We start from the raw sequence: 26,637 nt of genomic DNA on the forward strand, positions 1-26,637 counted from the left end.
ATGGCATCATTAGCTGTGGCCTTTAGACAAAATTTAAGTTCTGAAGATGTCACTACTTAAGGTTTTCTCTGAAATGTAGAAATCACATAACTGTGAAAACTATACAGAAGATATTAACAAATGTGTGTTTTTTAAAAAAAAACATTTTTTTTTTTTTGGTAGATTCTTGGTCTCTCAGACTGATACTAATAAAACAGGCATTCTCTTACATTTACAGCAAAGCGAAGCTGTTGGAACAAATGTACTGTAGTTTCTGAGCCTAGTGAAACCTACTTTTTTAATCTCTGAATTTAATTATAAAACCTCCTGCTGATTTATAAATGAGATACTGTTGAAAGAAGCTTCAGTTTAATAACATGATTTAGTGATTACTCAAATATTCTCATTATATATCTTGCTATGTGAACTTTAAATGCCATTCAGGTATTACGGGCATCAAATACCTCTCCTCCAATTAATTTCAGAGCAGATTCTCCAAAGGATTACTATAATCTTTGAATAAAACAATCCGAAAGTCCAGATTCCTTATAATGCATCCCAGTGATGGGAGTGCATATGAATGGACAAATCTGCTTTCACCACTTCTTAAACTGTTTTTATCTCATAAACCCCTTTTGGCTTGCGACTATATTTTTAGTGTTATAAATTGATTCACTTTGGCCTATGATCTGCTGGGGCTGCCCTATTTTTAAGCATGTCTTAGTTACATGGTTTTAACCTCTATTCATATCAACTATAGAGATATTTTTACACATACAATTTACTTTTACAATCCATTCAATCTGATATGATGTTTCCCTTAGATTGTGCTCCCAGGGATACTTTATTTTTGGTTCACACAAAAAAAAAAACTAAAACTAAAAATTCCCTTATTAACATGTAGTTTCCGCTTTGAAAGTCTATATTGAGATTTTGTTTTTCTATGCTTTATCCACACATCTCATATGTAAGATTTATAACATAAAGTACACAGGACCAACATTACAACATTGTTGAGATGCTGTAATAACGAGTCCTGCCACTCCCCTAAACACTGTGTGAAGATAACTACAGGAAACAGGTAGATGGCAGGATCACTGCAAGCTGCTGAAAAGAGAGACTTGCATGTAGATTGTAAACGACTACATTTACATAACTGATTTTGTGGCTAAAGACTTTAAAAAAAACATACAAATAAAGATGTCATTTATGTATTTATTTATCTGCCACTTTATTATATAGACCAAACAAATACAGCAGTCCTCACAGGGGTAGTTTGTAACTTAGGCTTTTACAGCCCAGTCCTGCTTATTAAAACCTAATAAATAAATGCAATACATAAGAAAATATAGCCTGTGGTGCCTCTGTAGGAAATGAATGGGGAATAACTTTAGTTTGCTAGTGTTACAGCAGAGAAGAGCGAGAGCCCAAAACAATTTTTTTTAGTTGCTCTTTAAAAAAAATAATTCAGTACCAATTACCTCAGTGCTGTGCAAAACAAACAATTGATGCTCTCGCTGTAATGCCAAGTACGGCATAATTCAAACTGAATTGGAAAAAAGTGCAAATGCAGTATCATCTTTCACAAACAGAGGTCAGTAGGGACAATGGTCACACTGCCATATTCATACCCATGTAGTTAAATGTATTTCTTTGTGCTATCAAAGTTTTGTGTGTGGAAGTGTATGTGTGTGTTCTCTAAATCTGGGACTGTTATTGACTAAATTACTACAGACTGTGCATACGGTTGTGTTTGTGTTAGGCGTTACTAATGTCACTGCAGCATGTAATCCTGGACTTGATTCATAAATCATTTTTATCAACATCGCTATGATCCATTATCTGTTCACTGGTGGAGAAAAGCCTTTCTGACTATCTGCCGGTCCCCTTGTCATGCTTGTCCTATTCCTGCCTCTCATTTCTTCAACCTGTTTTCTGCTGTCTGTTTCTTGACTACATGTCTTCTGGATGCTATTCAGTGGTGATGATCAGCCCTGTCCACTAGGTGTCTGTTTTTACTGGGTCATGTCCAAACAATTTTGCTGCACGTTTTAAGTGTTTCACCTCTTTAGCTTTGCTCCCATTATATAATGACAACGTTTTAGTGTGCCTGCTTGGTACTCATGTGTTTAAATTTCTAATTAACACAGATCTAGAACGTGTTGCGTAGCAATTTACAATTTATGGTAATTTTCAAGAAGTAATCCCAAACGTATCACTACCTAAAACACAATTGAGCTTAATGGGTGCAAATATTTGCACTTCCCACATACAGTAACTGTCAGACTGGCACCAAAAAGGGTCTATGAAATCAGACTATAGTGTCTAACTCTGAGTGTCTTGAAAATGTCACTGGATATACTGTAAGAAGATTTTAAATTATTATACAATCACTGCTGTGTTCGAATTGTCATACTGTAATATCCACATATGCATTGCAGTATATGTTTAAGGTTTGTCCTGCGGTGGGCATTATAAGATTTATAAGGAACCGTTCAGTCATTCCATTCTCCATGCTCACTCCCTTGCCTTTGTATTTAGTTAGAAAAATCAGGGTGGGTTGTATCTGTATCTTTATAACTTTTAACAATGTGACAAAAAAGCAGCACTTATAAATGTCTCCTTTTGTGGATCACCTGCCAGATTTTCATGGTCCACGGTTTTGCAAGACTTCAATCGGAAATGCAAATGAAGTTGTGAAACTGTAGCATGCAGCTCTTCAGGAAATCCATCCATTCACATCACGTGTTAAAAAGGTTAAGAAACACAAATTACTTCATGATGTCTCATTACTAGAGTTAATTTTGTACTCATTGGAAATGTAGATGACATTCACATCATTTTAATCCTATCATAAAAAATATAGATTGCATTAAAAACATTTGTGTCCATGGATTTCTGTATTCCACTTTCATGCAAAAATTATTTTGCTTTCCAAATAGCTTCATTTGCATATTTAATTCCATTGTAATATGAGTGTGGTTCATTATTGTGTTGTATCTAAAAGAAAACTAAAGTTTCCTCTAACTTTTATTAAGGGCTCGAGCTTTATTCATGAATTAACAAGAACGTTACTAATAATGGAATACAATTTTTAAATTCTGATTTCCCCCAAACCATTGAATCACATATTTGATTAGACCTGTGAGCTGTCATTGCTGAATGAACTCAATACCCAAACCTCTTGGTAGGAGTGTAGTAGAAGTGTAATACATGTCTCTGGCACTCAGTCTAATGACAGAATGAATGGTAAATCACCATGACCGCTAATGGACTATCCTCTATGTAGACAGCGTATTTTATTGTCTAAAGTGGTGGGTATCGCAGATCAACATCCAGTATGCAGACTGAGGCAGCAGTGTGGAGTAGTGGTTAGGGCTCTGGACACTTGACCGTAGGGTTGTGGGTTCAATCCCTGGTTGGGGACACTGTTGCTGTACCCTTGAGCAAGGTACTTTAACTAGATTGCTCCAGTAAAAACCCAACTGTATAAATGGGCAATTGTATGTAAAAAATAATGTGTAAAAAAATAATGTAATTGTATGTAAAAATAATGTGTTATCTTGTAACAATTGTAAGTCGCCCTGGATAAGGGCGTCTGCTCAGAAATAAATAATAATAATGATGTATATAACACATTTCTTTTGAACCTCATAATGCTTATCTGTTGTATCTGTTTTTTCTTACAGCAAAGTGAAAGACCAGATGTAACAACTAGCAAAGGTAAGCAACTTTTTTAAAATCCATGCCAGTCATGTTGGGCGGACTCACTGATTTCCGACTGCAATATTTCTGGATCGCAAATGTGTCCATATTCCAAATTTAGGAAACCGTATTTTTCACATTGAAGCACTGTGCATATATCCAGGCCACTTGAGTTGTACACAGTATGTGGAAGTGAACTGCAATTCCAATACAGTGCTTGTAGATCCCTGAAGAACATGAGAGGTAGTAGTAGTTCAGTGGCTTTATGGGTTAAGTTGCTTTGAACTCCCACTCTGTTTTGCAATTGATCTTTATTCCAGCCCATTCATCATGCCACAGCAGTCTAAGTTTGATCGAAGTACTTGTCTTCTCCACCCATCCGCTTCCTCAGTTAAAGATTGTGTGTCCTGTGAGCAACACGGAGAATTAGCGCAGATCTCCAAAGGTGGAGTCGTATTACTAAATCTGTAACACAGGACACGAACTAAGTGTTGTGGAAAAATTGGCTTGCACTAAATCAAAGTAAAAAAAAAATAAGGTCTGTAAAACAGCATTTCAACAGAATTAAAGGTCGAAGGGAGAATTTTGTTACACTGTCGTATTTAGAAGTAAGGACATTTATTTTTGTTGAAGCCTTTAACACCTGGGGGGCAGCACGTCCCTTTTGTAATGCTTCATCTGACATTATAAGTCGAGAGGGTTCTCTTTAAAAAGTTATCTGAGTTACACAAGACTACCAAGCAATGATTATAACCGTATCTCATATTGACTTTCTGGCTAGGCAGCAGACATCAGTATTACAGACCATAATGTTGGTACACGCCTCAAAATAGAGGTAAACTAACTACATTGAATTATACTGTAATTCGAATAATCTAACATGTACTACTGTACATGCCCGTAACACACAAATCTGTGATTGAGGATGGGGCTCCTTACATTAACAACATGTATTAAACAGAGTCATTTTTTGATCATGTGATTTTATTGTTAGATGATGTATTAAAATAACGTAAGAAAGGTAAAATTACAATGCAGCTACGGCCTTAAAGATGCAGTACCTCAAAGAATTGTTTAGAGTAATGTAAATAAATGAATGAAATCATTCCCGGTAGATCAGAATAGACTGGAGGTCTTCTGTCTATCCTTTTACTGTTTCTGAAATTCATCGGGTTTCTGTTTCTATTGGTGCATAAAAGGCTGTCCAGTCATCCTAGGCAAATAATAGTTGTTCCTTGCAATTCTTGAATAAGATATTTTTTCAAGCTTTGTATCTTCCTTTCTTACCAGCACTGCTTAGGCTTTTGTTATATTGTTTGTTTTTTCCTGAGGTTGGTCACATTAATCAACATGCCCTAGTTTAGTCTTGGGCATGAGTGATTTACCAGTGCAGTTTCTGTGAAGTTTGCATGGTACATGTAACTAGTACACAACAACAGCAAGCAATTTGAGATGACTTTAGTTGACATGGATCTAAAATAAATCTGTGACATTTAAAGGCTGTAGACGCATTTCAAAATTTCTCAAAGGTCATGTGTTTTATTTTCATCTGTTTGTAAGTACAGTAATTGGACACATACCATTGCAGCAGCTGTTTATTTTGTAGGTGCGGCATGTTTTTATCACTAAGGTATAGCCTGAAGTGTTTGATTGTACAAGATTACTGATCTACAATCTCTTACACCATAATGGTTACATAAGGTTCTACTGGCTAGACTAAACTGTAGGGATGCTTTAGGTTTTGTCATTTCTAGAATATGACCAACATCATTTGCATTTATTTAAAGAGTCAACAGTTCTATATGAAATGATACCTGGATATGTAAGCAGATTTCTCATCATTGCTTTCTACAGGCTATTTTTAGTGTGTAGGAGTTTGTAGAGATCATTTGAAAAATATATTACTTGTCACTGCTTGTAACGCACCATTGCATGCAAATCTCATTGAAAGCAAGACTGACCTTGAGCTAGAACGCTGTGAGGTTTGCAGGTTATTGCATTTAAAAAAAGACACTGGTTTTTAAAAGTGGTTTAATTTAATTGTAAGCTTTAATTCAGATTTTAAAGTGCATAATCCATCTAGATCAAGGCTATGTACTGCACATACAAGAGCTCCTAGTTTGTCAGCTTGCCCACACCAAATTTCTCAATACTATATTAACACTGGAAGTTATGCTAAATGGGAAGTAATTTTCATTTAGGAAGTATTTATGTACGTAAAAACATACATAAATACTTCCTTCTACACGTGACGGACGTTAACATCCAACACGTTGAGACATTATTGAAAACCCTGCCCCAGGTTATATGCTGTAATCTTTGTGGTGCTGTCCATGGTGCTGATCTTCTGCAGTTGTCCATTTTAGATGAGTCGGAGTTCACAATGTCTTGCACATCAAAGAGCGCTCCGGTTTGTGACAAACGTGTCTTTCAAAAGCAAAAGTTTTTAAACTTGCTGCACTGTGTTTTTGAAGCACAGGATGGCAGGCTAATGCATGCAGTTATGTATTGATACATACACAATGCATTTAGCATGAAACCCCGCATTCGATTACAATGTAATTACAGCGAAGTTAAGGGAGTAATGTAACGTGTGACCAACCCTAAAGTTGTTGGTTTTGCGACGGAGCATTTAGTGCACAAACCCGTAATGACTTGCAGATGTACTTCTGTTGGTATTAATGGTCATATTTGTCATGAGCAATTAAAACATAAAATATGCGCAATTTAGCACTGGTATAAAATATTTACTGTAGTGGAAATGAGCACCCAATCATTGAACAGTATGTTGGGGCTGTGTAGTATTTTTTTTGTTGGCGTATAATTCATGCTTTTGAAAGATGCCAGATTTGACAGCAGTAGCCATTAACGAGGTCTCTTCAGAGCTGTGGTAGAGCAGCTGCAGTGTAAGCATTCCAACACAGTCCTGCCAATGTGCCATAAACACAGACCCAGTCCTAGTAATACTGTATTACTGAACTAGGGAGTTCAGACCCTGGTAAATAGTTTTTTCCCTTCCTCCAGCTCCAACTACTACACCTACTGACACTTTATTTGTATTTAACATATATTTATCTAGGTTAAAAATAATCAAACCTATTGAATGCAAAGATTTTTCAAAGGTAACCTGGTTACAGTTTTAAAAACATATACTGTATCTTAAACAACTGGCCTAAAACATAAATACAATTCAGCAAAAAGAGATTTCAGTTTGTTTTTGAATTTCTGTTATCCATGTGCTCTGATCGGATCAGGGCAGGATTACTGTAGCAGTGGCCTTATTGTTCAAATTCCTGGCGCCTGATCATTTCAAAGACATACCCAAACAAGGGGACTTGTATTTTGAATTTTATAATTACACTGCCACAAGGTGCAATGAAATGAGACCCCTGGCATAACTGAGAGGCAGCCAGAGATGTCCCCATTGGCTCCGAGTACAGTTTTGAAATGAGGACGTTGAATTGGGTTTGCGATCATCAACATTTTTACAAAGGCTGTCAGATCAAACGCCAAAGGCGGGCTGGATTCAAAACGGCTGTCTAGAGGTGAAAAGCTTGCATTTGTAATCCCACCCTGACAAGCGCCCTGCAGAGTGGCATTGTGATCTCATTTAGCTTATGTAATATTCTCTTCTATCACCAAGGTTTTAGAAGGGCTTAGAAGATCAGGATGTTATCCAGCCAGGTTTTCAACGGCAGTTTGTCACTCTGTAAAGGACGCAGGTTATTAGCATAGCCCTGTGGGAAGTGACAATATGAATCAGACGCTTTCAAGTCGGGTCATTTAATTCAGTAAACACACTCACTGTGGCCCAAACCTGATTGGTTTTTTTACATTTTTTTTTTTATTCATTACTTCTCCAGATACTCAAATAATGTTGACATTTTGTCTAATTCTGACTCCAGTTCATGGTTTTAATGAAGTGATATAATAGCTCTAAGTGATTCCTGTAGCATCCCACAGCTTGAATGACAGCTCCATGATTTCACTTTGAATGGAGGTTTTGTTACAGATCAGAATTTCAAAGCAAGTGAATGTAGATCCCATCAGCTTCAGACAGACTGCTTATCCTTGTAAAGAATATTCTTAGTGCAAAAAGTGTGTGACAAGTGATATGATGGCCCTTTTCAAATAAATAATGTAATACTCCATCGTCAAGCTTCAACATATGGGAATCTCAAAGCTTTGGTAGCGATACCAGTAAACGTCTCTTATTTTCTGTTGTCTAGCTTGTATTTCCCATTAAAACTGACTCTCGACCAGCTGGAGCAGTTTTCTTTGACGAGCTCTGTAAGATCAATGACTGATTTGATTTTACAGGATGACAAATTGCCCCCACAAGGACATGGCTCTGCTTCAGGCTAAAACGATGTCACCAAAAAATACAGAGGACCTTGTCTATTGTGACTTTTTCTGCCTTCAATAAACTGTGTAACAGAACTGAGTTCACTGCTGAACAGGCTCAGTCTGCAAGGGGCTGGACTGTCAACTGTGAACAGGTTAAAGTTGAGTAAAAGTAGGTTGAACATATGGATACTCACAATGTGAAAAAGCTGAAAAATGGTTTGTGGTGACAAGCCGGCTGTAACACATGAACAAAAGGGCTGGAATACAATGAATTTGTTCGACAGTAGAACGTTTTTGCACTCTGTTCTCCTCATTCACACCATACAGAGAGAGATCTGTTCAGACGACAGGAATATCACAAGAATCTCAATACTACTAGAAGACATTGTTCTGAGAGAGAGAGAGGCATGCATTGTTTTTCCAAATAAATACCCAGAGTTGTGTTTGATCTAACTAACAATGCCTTCCTAATTACATTTTATTCATATGCATTCTTCATTCTGTCATTAAATGGGGAGTTTTTTCCTGCTCACCTCTGAGTTAATTCCTCTTGCCAGCCCTGACCTATGTTGTGGCAATGATTACCATGTCTGTTAATTGCATGTGACAGAAAGTTAAATATTTGCTGTAGAAAGCGATTCCTTTGTGGTCTCTGGCAAGGTGATTTACTGGTAATTTAACCAGTGTGACATAGAGCTCTTTCACAGGACTGCGTTTGTTTAACAGTGTTTTAGCAGGTAGCACCAGCGGTTTGGGGAATTTTATAATGGCTTTATTGTTTTTAAGGAGAATTGAATTTCAATGTTTCTTGAATAGATTCTACAGACATACCAGGTTATTGAACTCAGGTGTCATACCCAGTCACAATAAGAGGAGCTTCCAGGTGAATGTATCAGTGCGGCATCCATTACATCCAAACACTTACTATGGATCCAATCATACAGGTGTCACTGTAAACAATAAAAGCACACAGGTTACAAAGAAAGCAGGGGTGTTTATCAGAGGGAAGGAACATTGCCTCCATCCGAAAGAAAGACCCTAATTTTACCAGGTGTATCCTCATTTGGTATATTCCTTGAGACAAAGTATTTCAGATGAAACTCTGCTGAATTCCATGAACTAGTACTGTATTTCCAAAGATTCTTCACTTTGGTTATTCAAAAGGAGTGTATCTGAAAAACAAAAATATTTTTTTTCTCTCTCTCTCCAGCTTTCGCTAGTGCTTTAGATTTGTATGTGTTCACAGGTTTTACTTGGAAAACCATTACCTAACAATAATAGTTTTTTAAGCTTTAAAATGTATCCTACTTTAAGACACACAGGCCACTGTGAAGACCCTGGGGAGCTCTGGAAAACAGGCTTCTTATTGATGGCTTTACCTGCATCCCTCTTTTAAACACAGCACACTGCTATTATAGAGAAGATATTGATTTGTCATGCTCTAGATTTTTTTTTTTAACCTCAAAATCCCAATCAAAGATTGCTACAGTAAACATTCCGCAGATGATAGTATGACGTATGTTAGAAATATGTGCTGGCGATGTCTGACGATATTTATTCAAGCTATTGTGTTTTTGCTTCTGACTTCTATAAAGCTGCATTTGGCAATGCGACTGCGTGTCCTCCTGTCATATGGGATTCAAACGCAGTCCTTGCTGTTGCGAGACCCCCCGCAGACCAGCTGCCAGAAGGATTTATTCTGGTCTGTGAAGGGGTACACTTTTATGTATACAAATGTGAAGGGAGAAATCAAGACGACACTATGTCATTGAAAATAGCCCCTAATAAAACAAAGTGATAAGACGTATCAGAGCATGCTTTGAAGGGGCTGTGATTGTGTTGTTTTTTTTGTTCTTCCCCTGTGAATTCAGCTAGACACAGGATTCATATTTCAAGTTCTTTTTCTTGCTTTCTTGCACTGATAAAGCAGTGTCTATCCGCTGGTTACTCAAACAAGGTTCAAGCAAACATACAGCATCTTGCTGCAGAGTCCTTGTTGACCGCCACAAGATTTCTATTGGTTGTTATGAGTGATGCAATTGGTGGTTAACAAACAGTGATTGATGGGCCATTGCAGATAGCACACTGTATTGCATTGCAGAACTGCATTCCTGCTTGAACATGTACACAATATAAAGATCACCCACTTGTATCTGATGTGTGTATGTGGGTGTGTGTGTGTATATATATATATATATATATATATATATATATATATATATATATATATATATATATATATATGCATATATATATGGACCATATGTATGAGCTGCAACACACTGGCACAAGCAAAATGTTTTCTCCCTCGCAAAGCAATACAAAGTTGATCTTTTTATACAGGATAAAAGTGCCTTAACCCCTTCTCTCCAATATTTGCAATGATAAAACACAATCTCTAGTATACAGCTTGTTATACATTGTGCAACCACGTCTCGTGCATTGTTAACAAACAAAAGACTCAACAGTACTGTATACAGTACATTTTTAACGAGAGCCTCCGGTTCTGAGGTGAATTGGCAGTTAGATTTAAAGAAGGAACAGCAGGGTGCTGTGGAGTGCAGGAACCCATTCAGGGATTATTTATTTATTTCTTAGCAGATGCCCTTATCCAGGGCAAGATTGCAGTGGAGCTCACAGATACTGTACTGTACTGTGGAGCTCCAGGACTGCGGCATTGTTATCTACTACAGTGTTTTGGAACTTCTAAACTGAAGTGTTGTCTCCCCCTCCCCCCTCCTTTTTAATTTAGTGTTGAAATAAGTAGGCTAGGAAAGTAAAAAGCAGAAGGGAGGTACTTAAAAAGAAATGCTGCATGCTGTAGAAGCGGCAAGCATCGTTGCCACCCTACATTTCTGTATTGTGTCGTGTCATGACTCATTATTGACATTTTAAAAGACTTCATTATGACAGATGCTGAAGTTGTGGTGGGAGGATGATGATAAGGAGGAGGAGGCAGGGAGGGGGAGGGTGCTCTCTGTAGGAGGACAAACTGTTATTTTATTGCCTGGCCTGAGAAAATCCAGGACACTATTCCTTTGTGGTAAGTCATGGTCAATTATATGCAACCTGATTTGACAATTTGACAGACTATCAGTGTGTGTAAGAGTGGGTCGTTTCTGTGGGGAGATTTGAATAGTTAACCTTAAAATAGGTAATTTGCATTCGAGGCTCTGCGAAAGACTATGCTTAAAGGAACAGATCACTGGTTACATTGACTCCTGATGGCACCTTCCATTTTAATAACTTATTTTCCTTCTTAAGAGAGATTTCATGCAAATCAATAAGTCATCAAATCATCTGCAGCATACGGGTGGGGGGGAGGTCTTACTACTAAGGAAAGGACGTACACACCTTCATATCTAAACAAAACCATTGATTTCAAGGGTTTCCAATAGACATGCCTCTTGATGAGTGAATATTGTCCTAACTGCTGGAATGTGTGTTAATAGAGAAATGCAGAGAAAATCAATGTTAAAATGAATGGCATGTCTAGTTCAACAGTGTGGAGTAGTAGGGCAGCAGTGTGGAGTAGTGGTTAGGGCTCTGGACTCCTGACTGGAGTGTTCATGGGTTCAATCCCAGGTGGGGGGACACTGCTGTTGTACCCTTGAGCAAGGTATTTTACCTAGCTTACTCCAGTAAAAACCCAACTGTATAAACGGGTAATTGTATGTGAAAAATAATGTGATATCTTGTAAGAATTGTATGTTGCCCCTGATAAGGGCGTCTGCTAAGAAATATAATAATAATAATAATAATAATAATAATAATAATAATAATAATAATAAATCTTAGTAGCCTTCACCGCAATGATAATCGTAAATAACCTGTAAGTAAGGGCAGGTTCATGCTAGTCGTCAAGCCTGTAGACCTCGTGCTAAAAAGAAACGTTGTTATACAGTCCAATTAGACATTTGATTGTGCCTTTGTGTAACTGCAAGCTTAAATTTGAGCAAATCATTAAATATTTAGATATCTCCCAAATATTTATGATTATATTGCTGCATTTAACTTTAGCTCTAGTGTTTTTTTTTTTTTTTACAGTGTACTGTGTATGTTTTGAGTGCTTACAGGGATTGCTGAACTACCCACATCAAGAGTCATAAAATATAAAAAGTGTCATGTTTCATGGGAGTATGGTGCAAGCACGCCCTTGGTTTTTCTATCCCATCACATCCAGAGGTTTATAGCAAGCTCTACCGGAGAGCTGCTGAGATTGGGAGTTAGATGAGAATAAAGAGGAGGACACTGCTACGGGGTTATCTTTGAGGATATCAAGGAGATTATAACAGCTGCTTTTATAACCAATTGCACGCCTCACTGCAGAGTATTGCTTTTGGGGATGACAGAGCGGCTCCATCGCTCATGATTGTGAATGATATCAAACGCAAATGAAATCGTCAAAGAAAAAAGAATAGCTGTATCAGAAATAATTTATTATATCATGTATTCTCCTCTCTCTCTCTCTCTACCAACGTTGTGTGTATATATATATATATATATATATATATATATATATATATATATATATATATATATTGTAAAAGCCATTATATAAGGATAGCACTGCCATAATAAAAATGTAATCATAGTGAAGATCTTCTTAAGTTAGTGTTGCTACTGCCTTCCAGTTACTACAGGTCACATCTTACCCTGAGCCTAACGTTGGCAAGGAACCCTGAAAAGCTATTTCATCCATCATTAGAATTACTCGTACTGCAGAAATCTTGCAGCATCTACTAAAACTGCCAAGCAGCATACATGGGGGCACCTTTTCGTAAATCAAACTGAACAGACGTTTTACTAGGAAAAGGAATGCCTTAATAAATAACCCAAGTCAACCATTCACTGTGGCTAATGATCTTTAGATAAGCCATTACGGAGAGTAAAAGTGCTGGGAGTCACTTAATTATGCCCTACGTTTGGGTGTTCTAAAAATGCAGAAATATAACTTAATAGAATGAGAACTTATTATGGGCTGGATCTGTCAGATGGCTTTTGATCTAAAACTCTGTCTGCAACCACGCCGTTTTGATAAATGTTTCAGTGCCTTGGAGGGCGATTCGGAATAGATTCAAGGGCATTTCAAGTGTCATTCCTTTTCTTTCTTAAGGGTATTTAACCCCTGTATTTAAAACAGACCATCTTATTTTAATTAATGTTTGCACGGAGTATACTGTATATATAATATGTAACAAAATAACGTGGCGGTCACCATATTCATTGTAAACTACAGAATCCCTCCTGTACTATATATCCAATGTTGTTTCATCACTTAATTAACACCTTCCTTTCACAGCCCCCTGCCCAGGTTTTAACCAGACTCCAATGTGTGGCTCTGGGAACATGACAGAATTGAATTTACTGTTAGTGTTCTATAAATCATTTTGATGGATTACACTTTTCCTCCAAAGAAGCTTTATTATCTTAAGAGGTTGCTCGACACCACGGTACTTGCCTGCGCTCGTATTGCACTTAACGTTATTTACTACAGACAACAGGGTTTCTTAGGTACATGTTTGGTTTTATTTATTTATTTATGTGCTTCCTGCTTTTAACTTTGGTTGCATGGCATTTGTGGGAGATTGAGAGAGAATGAGAGAATATGGGGGGGGGGGCTCACTCTGCCACAGTAATGGAGCTAATGGCATTATTCCAGTGGACAGCTTGCTGATCCACGGAGCGTAAAACAACTCTTATTCAAACTTTATGATTCAAGAGACTGCCGTCTCTCCCTCACAGCATATAAAGTATGTGTCACTTGCCTGTGCACTTACTTTAACCCTGGTTTCTGATGAATTATAAATGATAGACAATGTCAGAATTTGCTTTTAGTGCTCCTGTGTGAATGGTTGTGTGGCTGTACTGGATTGGCAGCCATAATATCAGTGTCTGAAGCCACTGGCTGGAAAATGTAGTGTAGCTGTTGCTAAACAACCTCTCAGGGATGCCATTGGCTTTTTTTGTACAGTATGTGAAACATTTACATCAACTATTTTTGTTCCAGGTATACTAAATAAAGTAATGTCATCCATTATTATTATTTATTATTATTATTACAATTTCATGGTTCAGCTTGTCTTTTCCTTTAAATCACCCCCCCCCCCTCCCCCCCAAAGAAAAGAAAAGGAGCTGAACTAAGCAAGACAAGCTTAATGTACTGTATAGAATGCAGATTTAGCAATGGGTGGCATATTCAATGAGGGTGTTTTAAGTAGAATTAGCCTAGTTTCAAGTTCAGCCAAGAGCGGCCAGCATTACCTGTTATTGATACAGTAATGGTAATGAAAGGATTTTGACCAAGCTGCTTGTATAAAAGAAAGCACAAACCAGAAAACTCCACTTTAATTGGCCTCTGTATATGCAGTTTGTTCAATTGCCAGCTGGAATTACAGGATTTGTACAAACTAAGTGATTTTGCAAGGGGGGAGAAGCTAAATAGCTTTTGCTGTTCCACATGATTTGTGCATTTGGTACAGCAAAAGAGGCAATTGATTATCTTTCACTCTCAAACCTCTGTTTTATGTGCCAGACAGACCGTTATCTAATGGGTTTAGACTACAGGTTTAGAATCTGTCAGACATTACTGCAGTCTTAGGGATTCTAATAAACAAAGCATCCAGCATTTTCTATTCAACGTGCATTTAAAAGAAAATAATCGAACTTAAAGATTGACACTAAAGCGTGAAGTGAGGAATCATTTTTGGCATCTGCATTTATCAAGAAGATGGAGATCATTTCCCAAACCTCATCATTTTGTCAAGTGTGCAGATTGCAGATTGCAGATTTCTGTGCTTTAAAATTACTTTTATAAAATGACACAATGAGCTACATTCTGTTGGTAAAACCCTAGTTATAGGGCAGTGATGTAACTTTAAAAAGAGGATGGTGAGTAAGTAGATTCAAGAAACTGCACAGAGTCCTTTTCTTCAGTCAGTTGTTATGTTTATTGAAATATGCAGGGAGTCTGGTCCCAGGTACAGGACACAGAATACTCGTTCTTACAATTGTTGCATGACATTAAATACCCTTCTGCATAGGTGTCTCTCTCCTCCTCTTTCTCTGACACTTAACCAATAGAAAAGGTACAACTCATTATCCTGTTAACATATATTTCATTTAGTGTGAGTGTGTGTGTAGTCCAGTGTGACGACCTCTGAACTCAGTGCATTCCTCAAACCCCTGGTGCCCCAAAAAGGTCCATACATCTGGTTTTTGTCATCTTCTCTCCGTTTTGCCTTAGACCCTTTAAGTCCTAGTGGTACTATCTCTTACTCTCCCTGTGAACCTCTGGGTCCAACGGCAGTCCCTGGGAGCCTTTTAGCCCCTTTATGCTTTGTATTCCTAAAAGTCTTAGAGCCTAGCCCCTCCTGGTCCATAGCACTGTCATCTTGTTAGCTTGCAGTCAATGTTGGACAAGAAGCTTGTAGAAACAAGGTCTCTTATCAATTGTTAGCAGTACATGCAATTTGAACCAAACAGTCTGCTATCTGCAATATTAGTTTCTTTTCAGAAAAGAACACCAGTATAGCTCTGCCAGTCCACATGCGTAGCAAACTGCTAATCAATTCTCGATCCATGTTTTCCAACAGGCAGTACCTTGGTCATTGACCCTGTCTGTGTGGTAGCTCATACTGTCCCTTTCTGACATGGTCCACTACCAGATGGTAATGCCCTTTAACCAGTGTTAACCCTTTACACAGGGTTCTGTTGCTTAATTATAGTATTTGATCAATCTGTCATGCTGTATTGTTTTAGAATTTTGTCACCTCTTGATTTGTATGTGCAGCGGGCATTGTTGTGAGATACACTGCCGTTACGGATTCTGTCCTGTCCTCTGTCGGTGAGATGAGAAGCGGTTTAAAAGCTGTAAAACCAAGACTGCAGATGAGCCTGCCTCTTTTGCATTGTGGTTAAGATGCTTGCTTGCAGTTCGCTCCCAGTGTTTGCCCTGTTACATATGCAAGACTTTAGTACTGAGGTTTTGTGCAAAATGTTTTGTGGGTCTTTTAAAGATTAAGTAGTGGGGTTTTGAAAAATATAGAGCTACACATCCTCACATTTTGCTACAGATGTTTAACGTACCTGTAATTTTTCTTTTCATTGTTAACATCCTGACCACTTTTTACACTTATAAAGTTTCAAAGCTCTTTTCAAAATGGCTGCTCGAGTGCACTGGGGTTTGAGATCTGTCTTCTAAATCACTGCAGAAGAGCTATTTAAAAATTTAAAAAATAAAAATATCTTTTTAGTGATTCAAGAAAATCATTATGTGCTTGATAAAAAATAAATAAATAAATAACAATAATAGATGTATAATTCTGTAGTCATGTTTTCGAGAAAGGTTACATACTGTGCCAACGCAGTGCCCTCTATTATGTTGTTACCTTCTTAAAGCATTCATCCTAAATCCTTAACAGAGCATTATTTTGTGCTATTCTTTGGGATGATTTTCTCAAGATGGAAAGCTTTAATCCTGGATCTGCGCTTTTGTGTTTCATACAAACCATAATTCTCTCATGGTGATCTGCTATAATTTATTTAAACGCATATCCATAATGCAGTGTGATCTGATTGAGAGTGAATACTTTCTGCTGTGTCCTTTTTATGAACTTTTCTTTCCGTTTCTCACTTTAATTGCACACAACTTTAGTGATGCGTTTGTAAACTTTAAACACATCAATATGTTTCAGTATTTTACTGTCTGTAGTTGATTATGCTGACACGCTCAGTATTGCCTTTCTTGAACACAAGGGTTGCTGTAAAATGTATTCGTTATCAACTACTGGATGCCATAACAAGACCCAAATAAGCAGTACACTAAGAGGGTTCTATATAGATTGCATACTGCTAATGCTAGTACTGCATAGGGTTGTGTTACTATATGAACATGAGAGAATTGTGCAGTTCTAGTGTACAAAAGATTAATAGAACATATGCATGACGCTTATCTTGAAAGGTTGTCTTGCAGGGAAAAAACAAACCTGTCTAGGTGCTTAACAGGTTCAAGAAATTCTTTTTTTGCTTACATACTGTCTATGATCTGTGGAGAATCATAGTGTGTCCTGTACATCATGAATGAATTGCTTTAAATAAACCTTGTGCCCTAGGCTTGTGCCATGCAGCTCTGTAAAATCAAAGCAACGCTATCAAACCAGCACGTAAATATGAGCGCATCAGTGCATCTGTCCATTTCAGGGCTGCTCCCGGGGCAGGGAAGGTGGAATTGTTCCCCCTGATCTGATGCAGGATCGATGCATCAAAGATCAATAACAACAGAAAAAGAGAGAGACAGAAAAGGGGATATTCAGGGGCAAGATGGTCCAGTGGGTTAACACACAAGCTCCTCTGGAAGCCTTGGCTTTACTTGGTTTTAATCTAGTTTAGGTCACTGATGACATGTGTCTGGTGGCCTCATCCTAGACCTCAACATAACACTAAACCGCCACCAAATACGACACAACTGTTGCAATTGTCAGTGTCTGCTGGAGAGAATCCCAGGACTGAATGTGAAGGGCTGTTGTTCAGTGCATTGGCAGAATCTTGTATTATTTATTTAGCTTTGTACACACTATGCCTGGCTATAGCCAATGTTATTGTCCCTCGCCTTTCATGACCATCATTGTTCATTTCTATATTTTTTTTTTTAATGGGTTTTTGCATGAGGACCCCAGTAAATGTGTCAAGTGTGCAGATTGGTCATTTTGTACTTTTCCCATGGTCATACTACGGATTCACAGTACCAAGGTTTACCATGGTTTGCCATGCTTTTAAATTTGCTCTCTGGACTTTACAATGCTCACCTCTGCTTTACCACGCTTTCACTGTGCTTTATTACACTTTGTAACATTTTTACCTCTTTTATAAGGGCAGTAACGCCAGTCCAGTTTCTTGTGGAGGTTGTGTTTGTACAGTGATTGTTGATAATCTGAGCAATATAAGTAATTGCCTATCATCCAGCTTTAACTGAAACAACATTGAACACCAAAATGCGAGAGAAGCATGGGGAATTAAATGTGGGGGAAGGATGAGAAATTAATCCTACTGTAAAACTGAAGCAAAAAAATGAATTGTGGATACTGTTTATCTATTCTTACTTTCAACATTTATTTTAAACTAATTAATTTGTTTAATTAATTTTCATCAGGCATGAAGATGTTGGCATTCTCTTGTACATTCTATTTAATTTCAGTTGATCTCGGGAGCCATCGTTTCCCACTATTAGCCTCACACTGTATATAAATGCATTGTTAAAGTTTAAGTTTAAAAAAAAAAAAACTTGAGTCATTTTAGCTTTGTTAACAACCTGTTCAGGCCTATTTTTCTCAATTTAATTAGTGTTGCAGACTGTGGCTTTCTTGCATGTTGATCAGTTTTTAACCAAGGTAAATGGCTTTTTCTTTATGAGTGATAAATGAAACGCATTATATCTGTTTCAGGCAGAGCCGTGTGAGCTCATAAATAGCGCAGGCAGTTAGCGCCCAGTTTCACCTGATTACCTTTTCCATAACCATTCTTTATAATCTTGGTGGGAGAGGGAAGTCATTGGGTTTTAATAACACGCAGGGAATGTGGATATGAGGCTTATTTAATTAGTCAGCTATGTGCAAATTCTGTGTTGATCTTGGAAGGTTTGATTACCTTTCAGCTTGGGATACCTTGTAAAATACATTTGCACTGCAAGATTTTTTTATTGTCATTAATACTGAACATTTTTTATTTGTTTCTGTAGGCAACTTGAGTAGTCTGCTATTCATAATTGAGGTATATGCATCATACTATTTACAAATACAGCTTTTTATAATAGACAACTTAAGAAATGTGTACTACATAATACACTATTCTACTAAAATAATTAGGACCTGTCTCCCTAATTGCATTTGGCAAATTCAACTTATGATGTTATGTGGCATGTGATCCCTGCAGCACTATAAAACTGAACGAGCAGCATAACGTCTGCCACATATGAGGAAATGTAAAGACCTAACCGCATTCGAGACCACAGCAGGACAGTCATGTTGGTAGGCTTCTCTAAGACACATGTCATCTTCATGAGACTGTATGATCAATGGCAATCAGGGAAAAGGGTAGCCCAACCCAATGTATTAGGTACAGGTCCTCATTAAGTGGCTAAGCATTGTATGTATAAACGCAGTTTGTGAACATTTAATGAAAGCTTAACTTTTCCTACAGTACTGGAAAGAATTCAGCTTCATCCTAACAGAGAGTAGGCAGGCACTGAGTAGGAAGACATCTGCCTTCTAGGCTCAACACTATTGATATTCAGAAAAAGCAGGGCCGTCAGAAGTAATTTACCAGACTACATCACTAAGAAAACGCCTGACTTGATTTGTTTAGAGGTAATTAGTTTCAGCTGTTAAACTATATAAAGTAACCTGTGACTTCAGGTGACATGAATGACTGTTTTCTTTATCTATTTGCTTAGGCTACATTTCATGAACCCCATGAAATGCAATCTGAGTTGGAATGTCATGACTGCAGAACATCAAACTTAAGTAACCGACCTCAAGAAAAACATGCAGAGCCATTGAGTTCTACAAGTGCTGCTTTATTGTGTGATTGTAACCAACCAGATTTGTCAGGTTTCTATCTAAATCTTTGTATTCTATGACATTAGGATTACATGCAGTGTCTGTCATTTTCGGATGAGTTTCAGCAGAATGTGTTTTGATGTATATTAAAGTGTTAATCACTTCAGCTGGCTTTAAAATGTTTTCTGAATGGGTAAACCCCATTTTTCTCCTGTGATCCCCAACATCAATTCTTTGTTTATTCATAATAAGCTAGAATTTGTTTTGGAATTCTGTGATTACCAATGACCTTTTGTCTATTACTAATCCCTGAAACAGTGTAAAACCTTGAGCCATGGTGCTGTGGGGGATGATCAAGCCTTTAGACACTTACAACTTACAACTTTTACTATTATTTTTAAGATTCAAGCTGGGCTGCCTTCAATGGATCAGTTGCTGTTTAGGGATTTGGGTGAACATTAGAATAAAATGGGTTTGGCTGTCCAACGATTGTTTGGCCAGCAGATGCTCTCACTATTATGTTGTTAAGGATTCAAACTAGACTTTATTTTTGAGATGCCTGCTGCAAATACATCACTGAGACGCCACAGCAAACAAACTGTTCTTACAACATTTGACCACTAGTGGCACTGTTTGTTTGTTTGTTTGTTTGTTTGTTTATTTATTTATTTATTTATTTATTTATTTATTTAATATAGACAGTTATAGCACAGATTTTACCTTTTACTTTTCAGTATCAGTCTTACATCCTACTAGGTAAGATTCTTCAGCAAATAAAATCTATTCTAGTGTTGTATAAATTGTTAGGATTGTGAGCGTGGTGATCGCATTGCGATGTACGATGTAGTTCAATACGATACAACACAAGTCAATGGAGCCAAGCACAGACAGTTTTAATTGGTACATTGGGAAAGCAGTCAATCTCCTGATTGTTTTTACAATTTTACTTTGACATGGTCTTTGTTGAAGAGCTACTGCAATAATATCCTTGAGGGCTTGTATCCTATTGTTTTTTATAGACTGGGAAATAATTTATCTATATAGTGTGTGTGTATCTCCTCTCTCTCTCTCTCTCTCTCTCTCTCTCTCTCTCTCTCTCTCTCTCTCTCTCTATATATATATATATATATATATATATATATATATATATATATATATATATATATATATATATATAGCTATATATCTCTATCAATTAATTTTCTTCATCATTAAGTATTTCTAGTGATTGAGTATCCCATTGGTATCTCCTTGGAAATATAGCTGTTGGCTGTTTTTTGTTTTTGAATTCCCTGTATTAAAAAAAGGAATCCTATTTTGCTTAATATACTTGTTTGTTTTATTTGTATTTATTTATTTATTTATTTATTTATTACTAGATGATTATGGACAAGATGGACTCCATGGGCCTTGTGAGAGGAAATATTGTGGAAGAGGGCGCCAGTGTATCGTCCATGAAGAGACTGGCAAAGCAGAGTGCTCTTGCATGGACAAATGTCGGCCCAGTTTTGTACCAGTATGTGGATCGGATGGCAGGTTTTATGACAATCACTGCGAGCTTCATCGTGCCTCTTGTCTGCAGAAGAAGGAGATCTACATTGTGCACAGTAAAGACTGCTTCTTCAAAGGTAGGAGGGGACAGCTCACACATTTTCAGCTACCGGGATGTGATTGCCTGCTGCTTGCGAGAGGACAGTTAATATTAAGCAGTCATTTTTAAAAGTCATTTAAAAATACAAAACAAGAAAAGAAACAACAGACTCCATTGTGCATGTTGAATCCGTAATGGGCAGCTGTGCAATTGGCATATTAAAGTGTATTTAGCACGGGTGCTGTAGGGTATACTGCTACACATCCGAAGGCAATTCAGAATGTGAGCATGAAGACATTGGTTTCTTTTGTCATTGTTCCAGAGAAAAGCTGACAGTTGTATCTGCCAATTTAGAGAATGTAGCAAGAAAACCAGACTGACAACAGCTGGGGAGGAAAATACATTGTGGAAAGCACATACATAAGGATAGTGAGCATTTTAAAATATCACCTGTTAAAAAGGTCATTAAAAATGTTAACTGGTACTAAATATTAATGTTTTCTGAACTTATTCATCATATTTTAATGTAGTTACTACAAATAAACCAACATCAGAAACTAAATCCTATTTTAAAAATAAATAAATACATAAATAAATATCTTTTAAAATTGATGACTCTATACAACCTAATCTGTTTGATCATTATGCAGGGTATAAAATGAAAACCGTAAAATCTTATTTGGTGATGGAATGACCTTAATCTCATATCTCAAGGTTTCTGAACAGCGGTGGTGAACTTTCTTTTTTCCTTGATAAATCATTGCTTCAATTTTCCCAATTTGCAATGAGGAATGCATTTCGGTGGCACATAACTAACCGAAGACGAAGCCAGTGATTTATTCCTCTTGTTGCAGCTGTAGTTGTAGCAGCTGCTTGTTTGCATAAGCAAAACAAATCAGGACATAAATACATTTGGTATATATTAGAATAACTAGAAGTCCTGCAAGATTGTACTCTTGTATTGCATCCGTGAACTGCCAGAATGTTTGTGAAGTGTAAGTGGTAATGAATAACGATTCGATCAAATCAAATTATTGTAAAGAGGTGAAAATCAGAAGTTGCAATTTTGTTTTTTTAATGTATATACCATACATAAAATGTATGTCCTTGATGCTTTTTTAAATTATAATTATTATAAAGGGTCCTAGTTGTATTAAGGGTATCACAAACACAAGTTATCTACAGAAATGTGCAGTTATACCATTCATTAGGTTTTTGTAGAGCATATTTTTTAGGAGACAAACCATCTGATTAATTAGTGCAAACTTCATGAACTGTGTTGGTAATATATTGCATTCGAAAAGGTTTGTTCAAGTAGAATTTCAATCCGTTTGCTCTTTAGTGGACTCGGAAATGTAATCTTGTAAAGTAAACAACACAAGGGGGGGGGAAAAAACCAAAAGACGTAATAAAACTGCAGAGCACATCAAGGGTTTCACATTCCCTGCAATGTGTAATATCCATCATCAGATACTTCATTGATGTTCCATAGCATGAAACAACATTTCAAATAGTTTAGGTTATGTAGCAGACGTTCAATTTTCTTTGCCTGCAAGTAAAAACAAACAAAGCAAGTGGACAGTTCTAGTTGAAACAACACACATACACATACAGCACTCTATAGAATTAACTAATTTTGCTTCATAAAGTCAAATGAAACCTGCAGAATAACGTTAACATATTATATTACATACCGCTTTGTAGTTTTCCATATACTTCACGAAACATTTTAAATGTGACATATCTATCTTTTGAAGGGTTTATCACCTTTAGTAAAACTGAAGTTGAAGGTTACTATTTGTGTTACAGTAGTAACGTGTGTAAGTTCAGTTCCTGAATCAAAAGGTTCAGATGGGGATGGGAATATTGAAGTCAATTGATCATTCTCCTCCTCCTCCTCCTCTTCTCTCCCTCCTTTTAAAAGAGACACCCTCAAGACATTTGTTTTATCACCCCATGTTTGGAAACACACTTCCCTTTCGGTTCAATACTATCGACGTTACTTAGAGACTGTTTGACAGCTCAGAGTACCCATTTCCTCACCAGAAGCAGAGTCCTGCAAATGTTACATTCAAATCTGGGGATGACAACATTGTTTCTGGGCGTTGAGTCATTACGAGGTATTTCAATAAAAGAATACCGTGCTGGTTTATTACCCAATTTATTACCCATTTTAGCGAAACTTGAGTTTACTTTCTATTAGTCTAAATATACATTGCGCCTCTGGAAATGTTGATAATGTCACCACAGAACAGGGAATTCATTTTTACACCTGCTAGTATATTTCACTGAAATATACTAGTTATATAGCAGCAACATTAGGAAGATATAACTAATGTAAGGTTAAAAGACTTCTTAGGGTATTGTAAATCGACACAGTTGATTTATAATTTGTGTTTCTCAAAACCAGATGCCAGCAATGTTTTACAAAAGGCAGGCCCTCCTCTGCCCGTCAAAAACAATTAAAACACTGCAAACACACAACAAATCACGCCTTGTTTGAAATGTATTCCAATGCAGTTTTAATAGGCTGACTTTGGTTTCTCTGAAGTTTAAATGAAAATAAAATACTGACCTTTTCCTGCTGATCTCTCGTTTTATTTTGGCACAATGACCTTGAAGTAAAACAAACAAAAAATAAATAATAATGAAACAAAATAAACACTTAAATGGTTTTTATCCCTAGCGCCCATTAAAAAAAAAAAAGCCTTCGCACAGCAGGGAGTCTGGGTAGTGGAGACTGACCGCTCTTTCTTTCTGATTCATCAAGCTAAGCTGCAATAGATTCCCTGAGCAGAGGGCCATTCTCAACACACAGATGACAGGAAGAAGTTTCAGCTCCAGTCCCAAAGTCACATCAAGTACAGAGTTCAGGAAGAGGATTCTGCATGTATTTCCGATACTCTAAGACTGTTCAATGCACGCACTTGATACATTCATATTTACATCATAGAAACAATCCTGCCAGAAGAAAACGGGCCTGTTATCAGAGTATTTCTTTGATAATTAAAATGCAGCACCTGTTTCACTGTCTTGAAGCTGCACATAAGAACTGATAATAGATATTTTAGGGTTGTATAATCTTGTTTTGTTTCCTGATTGTTCATGTGTTCAATTTGGTGTGTTTTGAACACAATTCATCTTTTACCATCATCTGTTAAGTAGAGAACCAAGCTTTTGTGCTTATAATATACAGTCTAATGGGTTGATATAGTTGGCAGCCCAAGATACCAGGTTTTTACAGAATTTTATTTTAAGCTCTAGCGTTGTACACAATAGAAAGATTAAATAAGGTTCAAATGTAAATATCTATTTTTTACATGTTCCTTTTTATGATATTTTCCTTCATTCTGCTTACTTGTGTGTGGTATTCTCACATTTGTTGTTTTGCTTCCTGGACTTCTCTAATCATGTGATGTTGTGACCTTTCAACTTCATGGTAAACTATAGAAGCAGATGTTGACTTGGCTGTTTTTCTGAATAACAGGACCATCCCGGAAGTAATCAGACTTTTGTCAGTGTTTCTCATTCAGTGTGTTGCCAGGCTTCTTAGTTATTTGTTTTTTCAAGAGACACTGTAATAGACTTGCAATTCTAATAGAGCTTTGAAAGCAATGTTAATACGTTGAAAACAATATTCTTTTTATTTCAGAACTGATAGAAATGGTTGGCATTAGAGCAGTACAAAAAATGTCTGCTTAACCTAAATAATTGGTCTGCTTGTTAAGTTTAATTAAGAGTGTCTTTAAAAGGCATGACGGAGATACAAGGTAATGCAGTTTCTACAGTGCTGCTCTGAGACAAAGGATTAAAAATGTCTCCATTCATCTCATAGCTAATGTCATTGTGTCTACACAGTGAAATAGATTATGACACTGGAAATTAAGATAATGTATTACCTAGATTAAGTATAGGAAGTCTCTCTAGAAAGCTGTTTCCGTTAGAACTGAACTGCAATTCAGGATAAACTGCTTATAAAATGTCATTATCCCTTTCCGGTTATAAAAACACCTGTTTTATAGTGGTTTCCCCTTATGCACTGTACAGATCACCGTCCTCATTAAGTTTATTCATCCCCAAAGATCCATTATCATGTTTGCAGTTCAAAATGTATGCCCTGTGTAGAGATTTACAAGACTTACTTACTCTGTAGGTTTCCATCCTTGTGAAGATAATTATTTAGCCCTGAGCAGCATTTGTCCGGATATGACACCTCTGTTTGTTCAATGTACTCCCGTCCTCCAATTAAATATAACATAATCCCACGGAACTCCAAATAAATCCCTCCGGTCGAAAAAGGCAACTGCATTTGTCAATCATGACAGGCGGCACTGACATCTCTTTGTTTACTTACTACAAGGCCAGTATAAGTTGCTGTATGCCAAAACCTACTTGCCTCATGCTACTCCCTATCCTCTGGATACACGCTCTCTGAAATGCATTGGCCTATAATACAGTGGATGCTTTTCTTTTTTTTTTAATTAGATTTTGCCTGAAGCTTATTAATTCATTTCACATGGGATTGTTGTCAGGTACAGCAGTGCTGACCACTTCAAGGGACATGCTGAAATTCTATTAAGATGGAGCATGCTGTAGCAAAGTTTTACAGATGTCCTACTACATCCCCTGTTGATGGTTCTTTTGTAGTATGAAGGTAGCCCGTGCCCAGCAGCTGACTTTACTTGGGTTCATGAGCAATGGAATTTATCAGAAGGACTCCTGAGGCATGAGGTATCAGCCCAATGATTTTACAGGGTTTGGTTTCCTGAATGCATTGGTCAAGTTCATCCTATTGGACCCTGATTTGGGGTTGTGATCTGGCAATAGGCCTGGTTTAGTCTGCAGTCGTACCTAAATGTCAGATATATTTCTGCTTGCAACGTCCTAGTTTTGACAAACAAATGGTGTCTTTCATTCCCAAAAAACATTTAAGCCTGGTGTACCGGATAAGCATTGGAGTTCGGGAGCTGGGTGCCCTGATACCATGACTTTTCAATTCGGTTCTTTGGGCTAGATAACGGCTCATCTCTAATGCATTCTGGTAGGCAATCGAGAATATAAGATCCTCTGATGCATACCAGCTGGAAAGTGGTCACTGCAGTGCACATTATGCTTCAGTGAAAGCGGTACTAAACTCAGTTAACTTAAAATAATTGCAATGCAGGGTATGATGAACACAAATATTCAACATGCCAATTATATTTCAAAGCAATGTCTAGAGCTCAACACAAAAGGTGCTTAAGACAGGAGCATACAAAGAAAAGAACGTTCGAAAACATATTTCACTTTCTCAAGCACCAACTTAGTCCCCCCCCCCCCCCCCCCCACACACACACACTGATAATTAGTGCAAGAAATTTTCTTTAAAAACATTATTCCCTTTTCTAAATTTCATAAACAAATCTTCAAGTACAGAGTATTTTGTTTTACTTTTTAGTTTTTTTCTGTGTAAAATAGCCA

At 37.2% G+C, this 26,637-nt stretch overlaps 1 protein-coding gene across 3 annotated transcripts in view; it reads left to right on the forward strand.

Moving 5' to 3' along the window:
* The window catches only part of LOC117413444 (follistatin-related protein 5-like), a 104,811-nt gene that overhangs the window by 10,991 nt on the left and 67,183 nt on the right, over nucleotides 1-26,637 (forward strand). For all 3 annotated transcript variants that reach the window (XM_058997002.1, XM_034908828.2, XM_034908829.2), the window contains exons 3-4: nucleotides 3,669-3,702; nucleotides 20,966-21,214. In XM_058997002.1, coding sequence (XP_058852985.1) covers nucleotides 3,669-3,702; nucleotides 20,966-21,214 — 283 coding nt within the window. The remainder of the gene's footprint in view (nucleotides 1-3,668; nucleotides 3,703-20,965; nucleotides 21,215-26,637) is intronic.

The sequence above is a fragment of the Acipenser ruthenus genome, chromosome 23 (assembly GCF_902713425.1).
Source record: "Acipenser ruthenus chromosome 23, fAciRut3.2 maternal haplotype, whole genome shotgun sequence".
Lineage (NCBI taxonomy): Eukaryota > Metazoa > Chordata > Actinopteri > Acipenseriformes > Acipenseridae > Acipenser > Acipenser ruthenus.